A 15,331-nucleotide genomic window follows, 5' to 3' on the forward strand; every position below is an offset into this window, starting at 1 on the left:
CCATCCTCACCGTGGTTAGTCATCACCGAGTTAATGACTTTGGTCAGAGTGGGGCCGTCCATCTTAACATCCACCGGCACCTCTTCCGACCCACCACGTGCTCCGCCATCGCCTCCCCCCGGCGATCTTTGGGGTGACCGATCAAGGCCACTGCGCCTGGCGAAAGGGTTCTCCTTGTCGCCATTCGCCTCACCTCCTTCCTTCGTCGTTTTTGTAATTTTTAATGGGACACTCATGTCTGTTGGGTCCCCCTTGCGGCTGCTGTCGAATCCTGTTGGTGTAGTCGCCTTCGCGATCCCATGGTTATCTATACATACCTTGCGGCATGCAGGGAGGCCATGCGAGGGTTGACACTTTCGTGTTCAGAGCCAGATCAGCGCTAGTCAGGAAGGAGCATCTGAGCCTACTCCCACTCAGCTACCAGCTGAGCCACAGGATTGTACCGCGTGCCACAAGGCCTGCCACGGTTTTAGGGGACGGAAGACAGCCTGGCCATTAGCCCATTCGCCGTTTCAGGTCGGTGTCACCCGGCCTTACTAAGAGAATAGAATAACCAGACTACCAGCCCTTGCGTTCACAATATCTCAATATCCAAAACAAGACCAATCACATGCAACCAGTATACCATAATCAGGATCTTACTGGGATCAATTCTGATGTGCCAATGGCACTCCCTGGGCTTGTGCTTTTGAAGCGGCACACAGTCGCTTTGATAGAGTCTGCTTACGGGCACTTGTGGTTTTTTGGGAGGGATTTTAGCAGAGCCCACTGCTAAATCCCACCACGCCCTAGGCAGTTCTCCCTGACTCGCAGACAGCTGGGGAGGGGTCGTCAAGCCCTTGGACATGGTCCATGCTGTCCCTACTGTCCCTGCTGCCCCCACCGCCAAATCGATCGTGTGCCGCTCAAAGTGCACACGCGCAAGTCCTGGTGTTAGGTGGGATGCTAAACACACCTGACATGAAGGCCCTCTGACTTGATAAGAGGTTTGCGTTGGACCAATAAGCCTCCTATAAAACAAATAATTACGAATGAGATAATATCAGAAAATAAGAGAAAACACATCTCGATACAATCGGCAACGACCCAGGCGACGAATAAAGGATCACAATAGAAAGCTTGGAACATGCATCTGAAAGTCGCCGTTTTGCTACAGGATAATCTACGATGAATCGTAGCGCTGCTGGAAATCTGCTGGACAGGACAGAAAATGTGGAAAAGCGGTCATCGAGCGGCTACCTTTTCCCTTGTCATTAGACGAGTTTGTACTATCCCATCTAATTCCACCACTTTATTGTACCTTTGACACATACGTATTTCGACCTCATCAGTAAGACCGTCTTTAGTGTCTCGTACTTGACTCGACTTACTTTGTATAAAAGTTGTGACATCATCAACGAGCTGGGAACAGGCTTCATAGTACTGGGCGAGATGTGCCAACGTGTGATTGGGTGGCAGCCCATCAACGCAAGGATGTGCAAGCTGAGGATAAAAGGCCGTTACTTCAACTATCCAGTTTTCCGCGAGCGGTAATGGCCGCCAACATGCCTGCGGGTCAGTCTCTGATTTGACGTTTGTGGAGGTCAACTGCACCCACAGATCCGAGCATTCTGACCAATGTTGCATATAAGAAGGTGCTGATTCAGTGAATTTAAGCCTTCTTATATACCACATTGATCAAAATGCTCGAATAGTGGGTGCAGTTGACCTCCAGAAACGTCAAATCAGAGACTAACCCGCAGGCTAGCTGGCGGCCATTACCGCTCGCGGAAAACTGGATAGCATCAATGAAAATAAATACTAAGGTATGGAAATCCATATACTGTGTGCGTGCCTTTCGTGTATGGCGAAGAACCTTTCACTACTACATTCGAACGAGCTCCCATAAGAAGCCGTGCAAATATGTACGTTACCATTTGCTGTTTACATTTTCCATCATTCACCAATACACTTGCATTTGGTCTTCTTCCTCACCTTCTATCTATTCTCATTGGGATAGCATCATACACGTTCACTTACAACACGATGGGAGACCCGACGACGAGAAAGAAGCGTTCTATGCACAGCTGAAGCTGACATACGATAAAATGCCCACTGCAGGACGTCAACATCGTTATCGGCGACATGAACGCTCAGATAGGAAGGAAGGAAGGAAATGCATACACTAGCCATAGGACCGGATAGTCTACATACCGTATCGAACGACAACGACCAACGATATACGAATTTTGCAGTCTCCCACGGAATGGTAGTCCGAAGCATTTCTCCCCGCAAAAATATCCACAAGGCCACATGGAAATCACGTAATCAAGAAACAGAAAACCAAATCGACCACGTTCTAATCGACGGTAAATTCTTCTCCGTACGAACGTACGCACTTACCGCAGTGCGAATATTGAATCTCGACGGTGTACAACACGTGCCAAAGTCGTTCGCCGCGGCTAAACATTGGGCGGCTGCAGGACAATAGACTAGCCTAAGACTACTTTTTCAGTAAAAAGGCTGCACTCATAACAAAGAATGTGTCAGTGTCAAAATTGGAACGGCGCGCTTGCTGTCAAATCAGTTGTTCTCAAACCAGGTTCTTAAAGGTAGGAGTATTGCGCCACTTGTATAATGCAGACACTTTACTTTTCAGAACTGTCAAAATTAATCTCAGAAAAGTTGTCTTGTCAACGCTGAAAATCATCCTCAGATTAAAGCTGTAGAACCGAGAGACGGGTGCTTAGGACCACCTTTGGCGGCGTGCAAGAAGACGGTGTGTGGCGGCGAAGAATGGACCATGAGCTCGCACAACTCTACGGTGAACCCAGTATCCAGAAGGTAGCTAAAGCTGGAAGGGTACGATGGGCAGGACATGTTGCAAGAATGACGGACAGCAACCCTGCAAAGATGGTGTTCGCTTCCGATCCGGCAGGAACGAGACGGCGTGGACGGCGTTTCCACCGCCGATAAACGCCACTGATATCGTACTGCCGCCATCAATCAATGTGGATGACTAGTAGCTGATTGGGTCGCTACCAACCCCGTGGCAAGAGATGCTTCTCAGCGTAGCGAACATCTTCATGAAGATGTGCAGCATACATTTTGAAAAGTACTTCTCCCGAATCGTGCGTTTACAAGCAACTAGATTTTATACAAAATATTGTTGGTTACACATTTTCAATTTGTTCAAAAATAATGCCAGCTATTATGGGCATGTAAATATAATCCTAAAACATCTTTCTGCACACCATTTATTCATTTCAATTTCACTAATGAATGTTTTTCGATTTGCATCCCCGGATCATTTCAACTGTGATGCTCACCACAGTATAAACAATAATATTATCTTTTGTTTGATTCGGAGCGGGAGAACAAGTTACGAAATATGATTTCTTATAGCGTTTGATTTCACCTATCGATTCACTTCAATTCGTAAGTTTATTATATTTTATCATCAAATAACATAATTCTCATGCTCAAAGATGTAAATCTTGCAAATTATTTCGAAAACAATTTTCAGATTTAACCAAAACAAATAATAAACAAAACACATGATGTTTATTTTCGTACAATAACAACGGACGGTAATGAGATGAGCTACCGTCCGTGGACATGGTGGCTATTGTCAAACCCCTTGTGATAGTATAGGACGCCAGGGGGGTGGTCGCTACCGACGGAATCATTACGATAGAATTACGATACGTATACGATTTTAATGACTAATTGGCACTATCCAGTTTTCCGCGAGCGGTAATGGCCGCCAGCTAGCCTGCGGGTCAGTCTCTGATTTGACGTTTGTGGAGGTCAACTGCACCCACAGATCCAAGCATTCTGACCAATGTTGCATATAAGAAGGTGCTGGTTCAGTGAATTTAAGCCTTCTTATATACCGAATTGATCAAAATGCTCGAATAGTGGGTGCAGTTGACCTCCAGAAACGTCAAATCAGAGACTAACCCGCAAGCTAGCTGGCGGCCATTACCGCTCGCGGAAAACTGGATAGATAGTAGAATCTATAGATGAGCGAAAGCATGGCTGAGTCGCTTTTGACGTAGGACTTACGTCTTTCTTCACTATACTGGGTGTCATTTAGATTTTTGGAAATCAAGAGCGTTACGCTGAAAGGGAAGATTTCGAACGTTACTAGCGCCTTTATCTTTCGATGGATTTTTAAGATTCATATATCAATCGACTCGGACACTCTCCAGCAATTTGCCAACTTCATTGAAACTTAAGATTTTTAACGATAAGCTATTGAAAATTTCAAATCTTGTCAAGGTCAATAAAAATTTCATATATAATCAATCTCGTGCATTCCTAACACGGACATCAGAATGCATTGCCACGTGCCTTCGGATCCACCGTAAGATTTACTTGTACATAAAAGAAGCAGTCCTTCCGTGTGCGAGTCATTGCAGTTTGTGACAGCCGCGCGTACTGTGTCGGTTGCGATCGATGCAATCGCCTCGCTCGGAGGTCACGGCTAAAGTCACTACATATAAAGTCTGGCGAAGACACTGACAGGTCACCAATCGAACTGTCGTTTGTGGGATCCAACCAAACAAGACGCTTCAAATGAGCTTGAAGCAATGGAGAGTATTGAGATAGTGCTGATAAATATATTGGAAAACTATTGCAAAAATAGAGAAAAACTTGAGTCCGATGAAAAAGGTAAAGGAATTTGTAATTTTTCGCGAATAAATAATTTCCAGAAGAATATTTGTAATAAACATTATTTCATACTTTGGTTCTCATTTTCTGAGAATAAATGAACTGAACTCATAGTTTGGAACCAAAACATTATAATAGTGGTTTGTGCAACTAGTTGCAAAAGGATAATTTTTTTCAGAACGAGTTGTACGTTTATCCAACGAGGCTGTTAAAATTAAATTTTTTATCACTCCAAGACGAACTGTTAACCGGGTATTATGATCAGAAATTGCAAAAATAATTTCTAAAATCTATAAATTCCCTACACTTGCTTGAGTAAATAAGAGTTCCATAGTTAGAAACAATGCGATTCTAATTTTGTATTTAATTATTAGTTTCATTTCCAGAAGTTTTGAAAAAAAACAAATCGCTAATAATTCTACATAATATGAATGTTGTCGTTTCCAATATCAATACCTATACCAATCAAACCCCATAAATTCAAAAAATAAATATAAATACGTTACGATTATTCAAGTCCTACGTCTACTCGCGGTTATGTTTAAAACATTATTGCCGATTTCACCAATTTGAAGAGTTATGTGTAGATTGTGATTTGCCCGCTTCTTTTTCTCACACCCACTCTCATTTCGGGTTGATCGATTTTTGTTACTGAAATTTACCCAATTATAACCCATTACTCGTTAGTCATATGTGAGCGTGTACACTAAATCCACCTAAATCGATTCCCGCCATGATTAGACGTCTATTTGTTTCCAGATTGAGCACTCACACACAAATATTATACACGGAAAATCAAACTTTTCTGAGTGTATTGAGTGTGAGAAAAAGATGACTGTGAGAAAAAAAATCTCGCAGAACTCTTATAAAGTGCAAAAAGCGCTTGCCGATTTCACCAATTTGAAGAGTTATGTGTAGATTGTGATTTTACCCGCTTCTTTTTCTCACACTCACTCTCATTTCGGGTTGATCGATTTTTGTTACTGAAATTTACCCAATTATAACCCATTACTCGTTAGTCACATGTAAGCGTGTACACTAAATCGATTCCCGCCATGATTTGACGTCTATTTTTTTTTCAGATTGAGTATAGATAGTGGAATATATAGATGAGCGAAGATAAATCCTCTGTCTCCAAACGAACTGTCAAACGTGTCTCCAAACGAGCATGACGTCACGATTTCAATGCAAACGTTAAGGGCTGTGACGTCATATACGCGTGTGCACGGGCAAAAAAATCGACTCAGCCATGCTTTCGCTCATCTATAGATTCCACTATCTATAAGATTGAGCACTCACACATAAATATTATACACGGAAAATCAAACTTTTTTGAATGTATTGAGTGTGAGAAAAAGATGACTGTGAGAAAAAAAATCTCGCAAAACTCTTATAAAGTGCAAAAAGCGCAATAACTAAAATCTAGAGTGCTTTGAGAATAGGTCGTATGTGCAAAAGAGTCTCTCTTTGCCTCCATTCTCTTTCGATTATTACAGATCTATAATAAAGTTTACTTCAGATTTCTTGGCAGATATCTAAAGATTATAGCTTTGTCTAGCGTTCTGAAGTGAAAATGTGGCAAAATATGCAAAACTAGCTTATGTACAACCGAAAGAGAGCGTGAACAAAGAGAGCCTCTCTTTTGCACATACGACCTATTCTCAAAGCAATCTAGAAATATGTTTTTTTACGCTGTTTGATTTTTTGAGTTGAACTGTTTATCTCCACACGGTTAGAGAAAAGTACCTAATTTTAGGTACTTTTTTTCTCTTGCATCTCCCTCCCTCTTCCCTTTGTTGTCATAAAATGAAGAGCAAAACCACTCAACAAGGGCATTAAAGTGTGGGAACCCAACGTTGAGTAATCTCATGTTTACAAAAGTTGAGTGAAATTTACCTAACTTTTGGATAGTTTCTATTTAAAATTAAGTATTTTTTACTTAATATTAAGTGAATTTTACTTAATTTCAAGAAAAAATTACTTAATTTTGGGTTCCCACACTGAACCCCCGATTTGAGTGAAAAGTACCTAATATTAGGTACTTTTTTCTAACCGTGCAAAGAATCTTTTTACTCATTAAAGAGTACTTTGGTTGTACAGTGCAAAATTTACCATTCAAGTGATAGCAGCTCTATCTATTGGCAGTGACTAGAAACTGCCATTGATCAATTGAAAAACGCTAAAAAGCACTCATTCAAAATCATCTGTGAGATAAGGCGTAATAAAGTAATAGCGTGAATAATTATTATTTTTTGTGCCCGAGGGTGGCTCGTCTCCAGCGTAAATAATGATATTGGGAAAAAGTGTTAAAACTAATAAATATATTTAATTACAATCTAGGATTACAATAGATTACAAAAGGATATATGTTTTACTTGTGGGACATTGCATTAAAATTTTGAGAAAAACAAAACGATGACAATACAATGTGTTTTATAATTTTAATTATTATTTACAAGTTTATTGGAATATTATACCTGCTTATGTTTCAATTAAGCTGACCGTGTGGAGAGAAAAATTGAGAAACCGAGAGAGAACTGTCAATCATATCGTGTAGAAAAACCAAAACAAAAGTCCCACCCCATCGCCCATCCCATGTGAAGAAAGTTAGTGCAGTATACGTGCCAGGAAGATATTGTCGAAAAACAGTGCCATGGCCATTCCTCGAATAATGGTGTTCCGGCCGTCATGGGAAGAGTTCCAAGACTTTTCCGGCTACATCGATTATATGGAGTCAAAGGGAGCCCACAAGGCTGGCCTCGTCAAGGTAAGCTTAACGATTAGATTGTTTACCTGTTTTTGTTCGGTAGAATACTGTGATTTTTTTTGCAGGTAATCCCTCCTCCTGAATGGGTGCCCCGCAAACAGGGCTATGATTTAAAAAACATCGATGTCACCATTCGAACTCCGATATCGCAAATGGTTTCTGGCATGCAAGGGCTGTATCAGCAGTTCAACATCCAGAGACGATCGATGACCGTGCAGGAGTTCTACGATAAAACCCGACAGGAACGGCATGCGACTCCAAAGCATTTTGACTACGAAGACTTGGAGAAGAAGTTTTGGAAAAATGTAACCTATGTATCACCCATTTACGGTGCGGATGTACCCGGAAGCATAACCGACTCTGACGTCAAAGTGTGGAACATCAACAGTTTAGGGACGATCTTGGATTATGTTAACTCCGACTACAACATATCAATCGCAGGAGTCAACACTGCATATCTGTATTTCGGAATGTGGAAGACTACTTTCGCATGGCACACGGAGGATATGGATTTATATTCGATCAATTTTCTACACTTTGGCGCACCGAAGACGTGGTATGCAATTCCACCGGAACACGGGAAAAAGTTGGAACGGTTAGCGGAGCGATTCTTCCCAGGAAATTATCAAGAATGCAAAGCTTTTCTTCGCCATAAAATGACGCTTATCAGTACCCAGGTACTAAAGCAGAACGGAATTCCATTCAACAAAATAACGCAAGAACCCGGTGAAATTATGATCACTTTTCCTTACGGCTATCACGCTGGATTCAATCACGGCTTTAATTGTGCCGAATCTACCAATTTTGCAACAGAACGATGGATAGAGTACGGGAAGAGAGCTTCTGTTTGCAACTGCCGACCGGATATGGTGAAAATTTCAATGGATACCTTCGTACGAAGATTTCAACCTGATCAATACGAAAAGTGGCTGCGTGGGGAAGACTACGGCTACCACCCGGAGGATCCAAACACCTACTGTGCTGCCCCTAAGCCGAGAGTGCTACCCAAAAAGTATTGCAATGCTCAAAGTGTAGCTCATAAGGATTTCATTAATTGCAGCTTCTTATTTGTTTCAGAATGCAAGAGCATCTTCAAATGCATGTTCAAAAGCGAGGTTGTGCTCCTATCAAAGTTGATAAAAAGTTTGTCTTCTGCTCTAAAACATATTTTCAGCTTAATTAATCCGACTTTTCTTTTTCAGAAAACCTAGCAAAAAGTTAGAAAAGCCGAAGAAAAAGCTACAATCCCTTTGGAGCAAACTGGAAGGCAAGGAAAGCGGAATGGCAACTAATTTGCTACTGGATGGCCCAGTGAAAAACACAAATAGAATTCGTTTTCAAACCAAAACTATAAACCTGTTGGAAGATTGATGTTCACAGGGGCTGCCAACGTTTCCGTCATAGGGGCGTTGTCGTTATATTGATCGTGTGTCCCAAATGGGAATCCAAAATAGAAGTGTGCAATCCGTTTTAGTTCAATTAGGTAGAATAGAATTACGGTTTTCCTCGTTAGGAAATTGTGCGATCACTTGCCATAAGCTCAATATGGTGGATCTCAATTTATTTTATATGAATTTTAGAGTGAAATCTATGGTTAAAATAACATGATATTGTAAACTTTTGAGTGTCTTTACAATTTGAAGTAATGATGAGATAATATAATTATAATAGATTCCGTAATTATACATACCTATGTAAGAGAACATAAATGGTCCGAACATCCTTATTAAGACTACAATTTATTTGAGTAATAAAAAGCTGTAATTTGATAAAATCATTGGTTGACTCTATTCATATTTTTTTATATATATTTATTAAGGTGTTTTAAGGTGTTCAACACCGCACTCTATTCATAGTCAAGTTCAGTCTGATTGAGGCTTCCTCCATTCTCTCAAAGTTACGTGGCATAATATTAATGTCGTCGGCGAAACCAAATAACTGGAGGGACTTCGTGAAAATCGTACCACTCGTGTCAATCCTTGCCCTTCGTATAACTTCCTCCAGATCGATGTTGAATAGCAGACACGAAAGACCAACACCTTGCCGTAACCCTCTGCGCGTTTTGAGGGCACTTGAGAATGCCCCTGTAACATAAAATTTGGTAGAGTACCTTGTAGGCGGCGTTCAGCAATGTGATTGCGCGGTAGTTGCTACAATTCAGCTTATCGCCCTTTTTGTAGATGGGACACATGACACCTTCCATTCACTCCTGCGGCAGAACCTCATCCTCCAAAACCTTGGTAATTACCCAGTGCAGAGCTCTAGCCAGTGCCTCGCCACCGTTTTTAGAAAGTTTTCCTGGTAGTTGGTCAACTCCAGGGGCTTTGTTGTTTTTCAGCCGGCCGATCTGCTCCTGGATTTCCTGGAGATTCGGAGCCGGAAGTCGTATGCGCGCGTGCTCCTATTTTCATTACCATAACGCCATCGTTGTCTGCCACATCACCATTCAGGTGCTCTTCGTAGTGCTGCCGCCACCTTTTGATCACCTCACACTCGTTTGTAAGAAGGTTCCCGTTTATGTCCTTACACATATCGGGCACGTTGGCCTTACGTGAACGGTTAACTTCGCATAGAAATTTCGTGCCCGCGCGTTATTAGGGCGGTACAGTTGCTCCGTCTCTTCACGGTCTCGATTTTTCTGCTGGCGCTTTTTCCTCCGAAAAATCGAGTTTCGTCTGTTCCGCGCCCGTTTCTATCGTGCCTCGTTCGCCCTCGTGCGGTGTTGCAGCAATCTCGCCCATGCTGCATTCTTCTCCACAACTAACTTCTCACATTTCGCGTTTCTGTGATTCGGGGGGCACCGTGCCTAGAGCAGCGGGTGCGGTGCTCCCAATGGCGGATCGAATATCTCTCCAGCCATCTTCAAGAGATGCTGCGCCTAGCTGCTCTTCTGTTGGGAGTGCCACTTCACGCTGCTGCGCGTAGTCTTTTGCTAGTCTACCGTCTTGTAGCCGCCCAATGTTTAGCCGCGGCGGACGACTCCGACGCGTGGTGTACACCATCGAGAGTTTTGAGCGCAGACATACTGCAACGAGGTAGTGGTCGGATTCAATATTCGCACTGCGGTAAGTGCGTACGTTCGTGATGTCGGAGAAGATTTTACCGTCGATTAGAACGTGGTCGATTTGGTTTTCCGTTTCTTGATTATGTGATTTCCATAATTGCCTTGTGGATATTCTTGCGGGGGAAAATAGTGCTTCGGACTACCATTCCGCGGGAGGCTGCAAAGTTCATGCATCGTTGGCCGTTGTCCTTCGATACGGTATGTAGCCTATCCGGTCCGATGACCGATCTATACGTTTACTTACTACCTGAGCGTTCATGTCGCCGATGACGATTTTGACGTCCCGCAGTGGGCATCCATCGTATGTCTGCTCCAGCTGTGCATAGATCGCTTCTTTCTCGTCGTCGGTGTAGTATATATAAATGAACCAGGGTGAAAGTAAATTCTATTTGTTGAAATGATAACAAATTATACGTAAAATAATACCAAAAAAATGGAAAAATATTAAAAAATAAAAATTAGGTTTTGAAATCATTTTACAAAAACAATGCTCATGTGCATGCGAACCTAAAATCAGTTTTTGCTGAACTGAATCAGTCATAAAAAACCCCCCTGACAATAATAGAACAAAACCAGCCAAAGCCGTCATTCCCCCTATATTGAATGCTCGATACTAAGGAATTACTGAAGAGATCCTTAGAGGAGATCCTGTGAGAAATTGAAGGGGTTCCTGTGGGAATTGCTGAGCCATTGATGTGGGAGGGCTTCCTGAGGGAATCGCTGAAGAAATCCCTTGCGGAGTTTCTGTGGGAATCCCTGAAGGAATCTCTGTTTAATCTCTGGAGAAGTTCGTGTGGGAGTCGCTGGAGAAATCCCTGGAAGAGTTCCTGTGGGAATCCCTGAAGAAATTTCTGTTTAAATTCCAGAAGGAATTCTTGTGGGAATCTCTGAAGGAGTTCCTGTGGAAATTCCTGATGGAGTTCCCCTGGAGATCGATGGAGGAATCCCTGGAGGAGTTCTCATGAGAAACACTGAAAAAATTTCTGTACAATTCCCAGAAAGAATTCTTGTGGGAATCCCTGGAGGAGTTCCTGTGGGAATCCCTGAAGAAATTTCTGTACAAACCCCAGAAGGAATTACTGTGGGAATCACTTAAGGTCACTCCTGACGGAATCCAAGATTAAAAGTGCTCGCGTTATCGGGGGCACACCACTCGATTCAGAGGCGGCGCACAACTGTCATTTTTGTTGATTTAGCTTTGCTGCGTCGGAGCATGCGTGAAATAATAAAAATGACAGTTGTACGTTGCTTCCGTATCGAGTGGTGTGCCCCCGAAAACGCGAGCACTTTTAATCTTGGATTCCGTCAGGAGTGACCTTAAGAAATCCCTGTGAGAATCCATGAAGAAGTTCCTGTGGGAGCTTAATAAGAAAAATTACTTTAATAAAGTTAAAAAAAAACTTCATGTGGGAATATCTGTAGAAATCCTTGGAGCAATTCCCTTGGGAATCGCTGAAAGAATCCCTGGAGGAGTTCCTGTGTGAATCGCTGAAGGGATCCTTGTAGATGTTCTTGTGGGAATCCCTGGAGGAATTTATATGGGCATTCTTGAAGGAATCTCTGGGGGAATTCCTGTGGGATTTGCTGAAGGATTACCTTGGAGGAATTTCTGGAAGATTTCCTGTCGGAATCGCTGAAGGAATCCCTGGAGGAGTTCTTGTGGGAATCCTTAACGGATTCTTCCGGAAATCCCTGAAACGGTTCCTCTAGGAATTTCTACAAGTATTCATCTAGAAATTCGTGAAAAGATTCCTGTGAGCATCGCTTGGGGATTCTATGGGATTCTTCTTTTAGCTTCTCATCACCGTGTGATTCCTTCTTCTTGTCTATACACACCCAGCAGTACCAATTCTTGTTGGAATCCGGAGTATTCCAACACACACCCAATGATATAACACATCGCAATCAATCATGGGGTTTCCGTCATCAACCGTGTCAGTTAATGCATAATTCTTAATCGTTCTTTTAATAGAATCTCCTTGAGAATTTAATGGAACAATTTACTTTAAACCTAAATTTTCAAACAAATCTAAATATATGAGGTTTTAGCTCCAACGCACCTAGAAAAGGAATAATTATTAAAACAAACAACAGATATTGTCGCTGTTTATTGGAAATTCCTAAAACGCACACTTTTTTGCCACAATACAGAGTGAACAAAGAAGACTGCGTTCTTTATATCAATTTAGTGCAAAAAATGAAACTCTCATTTTATGAAATCTGTATACTACCAAATGTTATTTTCGATGCTGCTCACCACCATAACTGCACGAGACATGCAAACATTTAAAAAGGGATGTACTTCAGGAATTGTTTGAGGAATAATGTTGATTCGCGCCGATCCACGCCGCCGCCGAGAGCGACTGAGGCTGAGCCGCCGCCGGTTAAAAGCAGATCGGCGCACTTGGCACTCGCCCGGGCAAGTGAAGTGAGAAAGTGCGTAGGACTTGAGTTGATCTATGAATATCCTGTCTAGGTGGAAGCGTAGTGTTTGCAATGTAATAGCCCTTCCACGTATGCGGGTCGTCGGTATCGGGAGAGTTTCCGCCGAGTAGTTTGCGATTACGTAGAGAGCTAAATGGCTAAAGAAAAGGTACACATACAAAATAATGCGGGTATGATGCATGACAAAGCGTTATCTGCTGTAAGTGCACGTGTTGAAAAACATGCGGTGGTGGTGAGTCGTTTCGGTATTCTTGAGTAAAATATAACGCGCCCCCATAGCAGCATTTCGGTTGCCTCATGCATATGAACTAAACCACGATGACGTCACGCATTGATTTTCAGCAAGAAGAAAACATCCACTGCGGGTAATGTTTACAAAAAATAAACCTCGACATGAACATGCGGTGAACTAAAATGCTCCGAGTTTACTGAAATATTCATTGGCCCGCAGCGGATGCCACTTTTCCGACCGGTAAGAAGAAGAATCGTGGAAAAAGAAGACGCTCGTGGTTAAGTCCGTCACATGCAACCTATGAAAAATTCGAGCATATTCTACGATTATGCATTTATACCTAAACCGTCGCGGCTTAAAGGCTCCCCCAAACCTAAGCGATTTCATCGCCGCGACGGCGACAACTAGTCGCCGCGGTTCTATCGTTGAGTCGCTGCAGGCAATACTCTATTTACGCTTCCATACCAACGGCGACAGAATCGCTGTCGCCAAGCGATAGAATCGCGTCGCGACTGTCGTGTCGCGTGTGTTTGGGGGAACCTTAAAGGTTCCACCAAACACACGCGACGTGATTCTATTACTTGGCGACTGCGATTCTGTTGCCGTTGGTATGGAAGCGTGGATGGAACATGGCCTGCAGCGACCAAACGATAGAATCGCGGCGATGAAATCGCTGAGGTCTGGGGGAGCCCTAAATTTTATTTGTTAGGGACAAAACTGCAGTGCACAGGTTGCACATGCGGACGCGTCGTCTCTAGTATAAGTACGATAGGCTAATGCTAATGCTAATATTCTGGAGAATTCTGAATTCCGCAAATTTCTCCAGAATTTCTAGGTTATTCCTTAAAAAATCTGTATATCTACAATTCCTTAAAAAATCTGTATATCAAGCACATCCAAGAATTTCTTCAATAATCCCCATTATTAATCCAGGAATTCCTTCATAGGAAGTTTATGAGAAGTTTCAATAACTTTTTTCCATTAAATTAATTCTGAAAGTTATTTACGTTTTCCTTCAGAGATTTTTATAGGAATTCCTTATGGAGCTTTTACAAGGATTCCTTCGAAAATTCATTCAAAAATCCAGCATTACGTCTTTCTTAGGCTGCGTGGATACAAGGCATGACCATGCTGAAGGTAGCTGAGTTAAATTCATGACACGGTGAAGGAAATTTTTAGAGTTCTATGTATCTGAGAATCATCGAGTAAGTTTTATAACAAAGGAATGCAGTACTGGCGAATGGGCTTAGCATTATATGGAATTTCTTATTCGAAAGTTTTGAGAAATGTCTCATTCATTCCTCAGAACTCCTAGATGAAAAAGTCCCAAAGGAGGAATGCTAAATTTCTGAAGAAGACATTCTTCTGAACTTCCTTCTGTAGAATCTTGATAAATCGTCTAGCTCAAACCTTTGTAGGGGTATGTGGCGGGACCATCATCATCATCATCATCATCATCATGTAGAATGAATTCTTGGAGACGGAATTCTTCAGTGTTTCGGTAAACTTCTTTTAAATCCTAAAGGAGGAATAATTCTGAATTATTGGAAACGAGTTCCCGTTTCTTAATAAATTTGTTTTTTAAAATACCTGAAGAAGGATTTTCTGAGAACTGAAGGAAGGATGGATGTTTGCTTACCAAATAAACTCAATTAAAAAATAAAAAAAAAATAAAAAAAAATTTCTGTCTGTCTGGCTTTTCCAACCCGAAAATTTCGAATCGGCAATCGAACCCAGCCACTTTTAGCATGATCTTGCTTTGTAGCCGCGCATCTTACCACTCCACTAAGAAAAGCCGATAGCTTGCTCATTGACTACCACCCAATAACGCGTATATCACGATACGTTTTTCGACCTCAACTCGTACTCGACTCAATTCGATTGAAGTACAAGAGACGATCTACTGTTGAGGTCGTATGTGCAAAAGTTGCAAAGTTGTGAAACTAGATGGAATGTTTATTACTAATAATTCGTTTTATAGCAAGCAAGGTCATTCCACTTGACCAGTTCTAAGAAAAATTTAGTAATCACTAATTAATTAATGACAGATCTACAATGATCGTGGATATGCTTATCTCTGCAACTCCATCTATGATTTATGCAAGGGTTCCATGCTATGCTATGTTCTTCAAAATAATGGCCTGAATCATTCACAATTTTTTTTTTA

The 15,331-nt window shown here is 41.9% G+C and overlaps 1 protein-coding gene across 1 annotated transcript; it reads left to right on the forward strand.

The window, feature by feature from the left end:
- Positions 1-7,139: 7,139 nt before the first annotated feature.
- LOC134218334 (probable lysine-specific demethylase 4A) lies at positions 7,140-9,197 on the forward strand. Its single transcript, XM_062697272.1, has 4 exons — positions 7,140-7,423; positions 7,489-8,435; positions 8,501-8,566; positions 8,626-9,197. Exons 1-4 carry the CDS (start codon positions 7,310-7,312, stop codon positions 8,792-8,794), a joined length of 1,296 nt encoding a protein of 431 aa, XP_062553256.1. The 5' UTR covers positions 7,140-7,309; the 3' UTR covers positions 8,795-9,197.
- Positions 9,198-15,331: the final 6,134 nt, after the last annotated feature.

This window comes from Armigeres subalbatus, chromosome 2 (genome assembly GCF_024139115.2).
Source record: "Armigeres subalbatus isolate Guangzhou_Male chromosome 2, GZ_Asu_2, whole genome shotgun sequence".
Classification (NCBI taxonomy): domain Eukaryota; kingdom Metazoa; phylum Arthropoda; class Insecta; order Diptera; family Culicidae; genus Armigeres; species Armigeres subalbatus.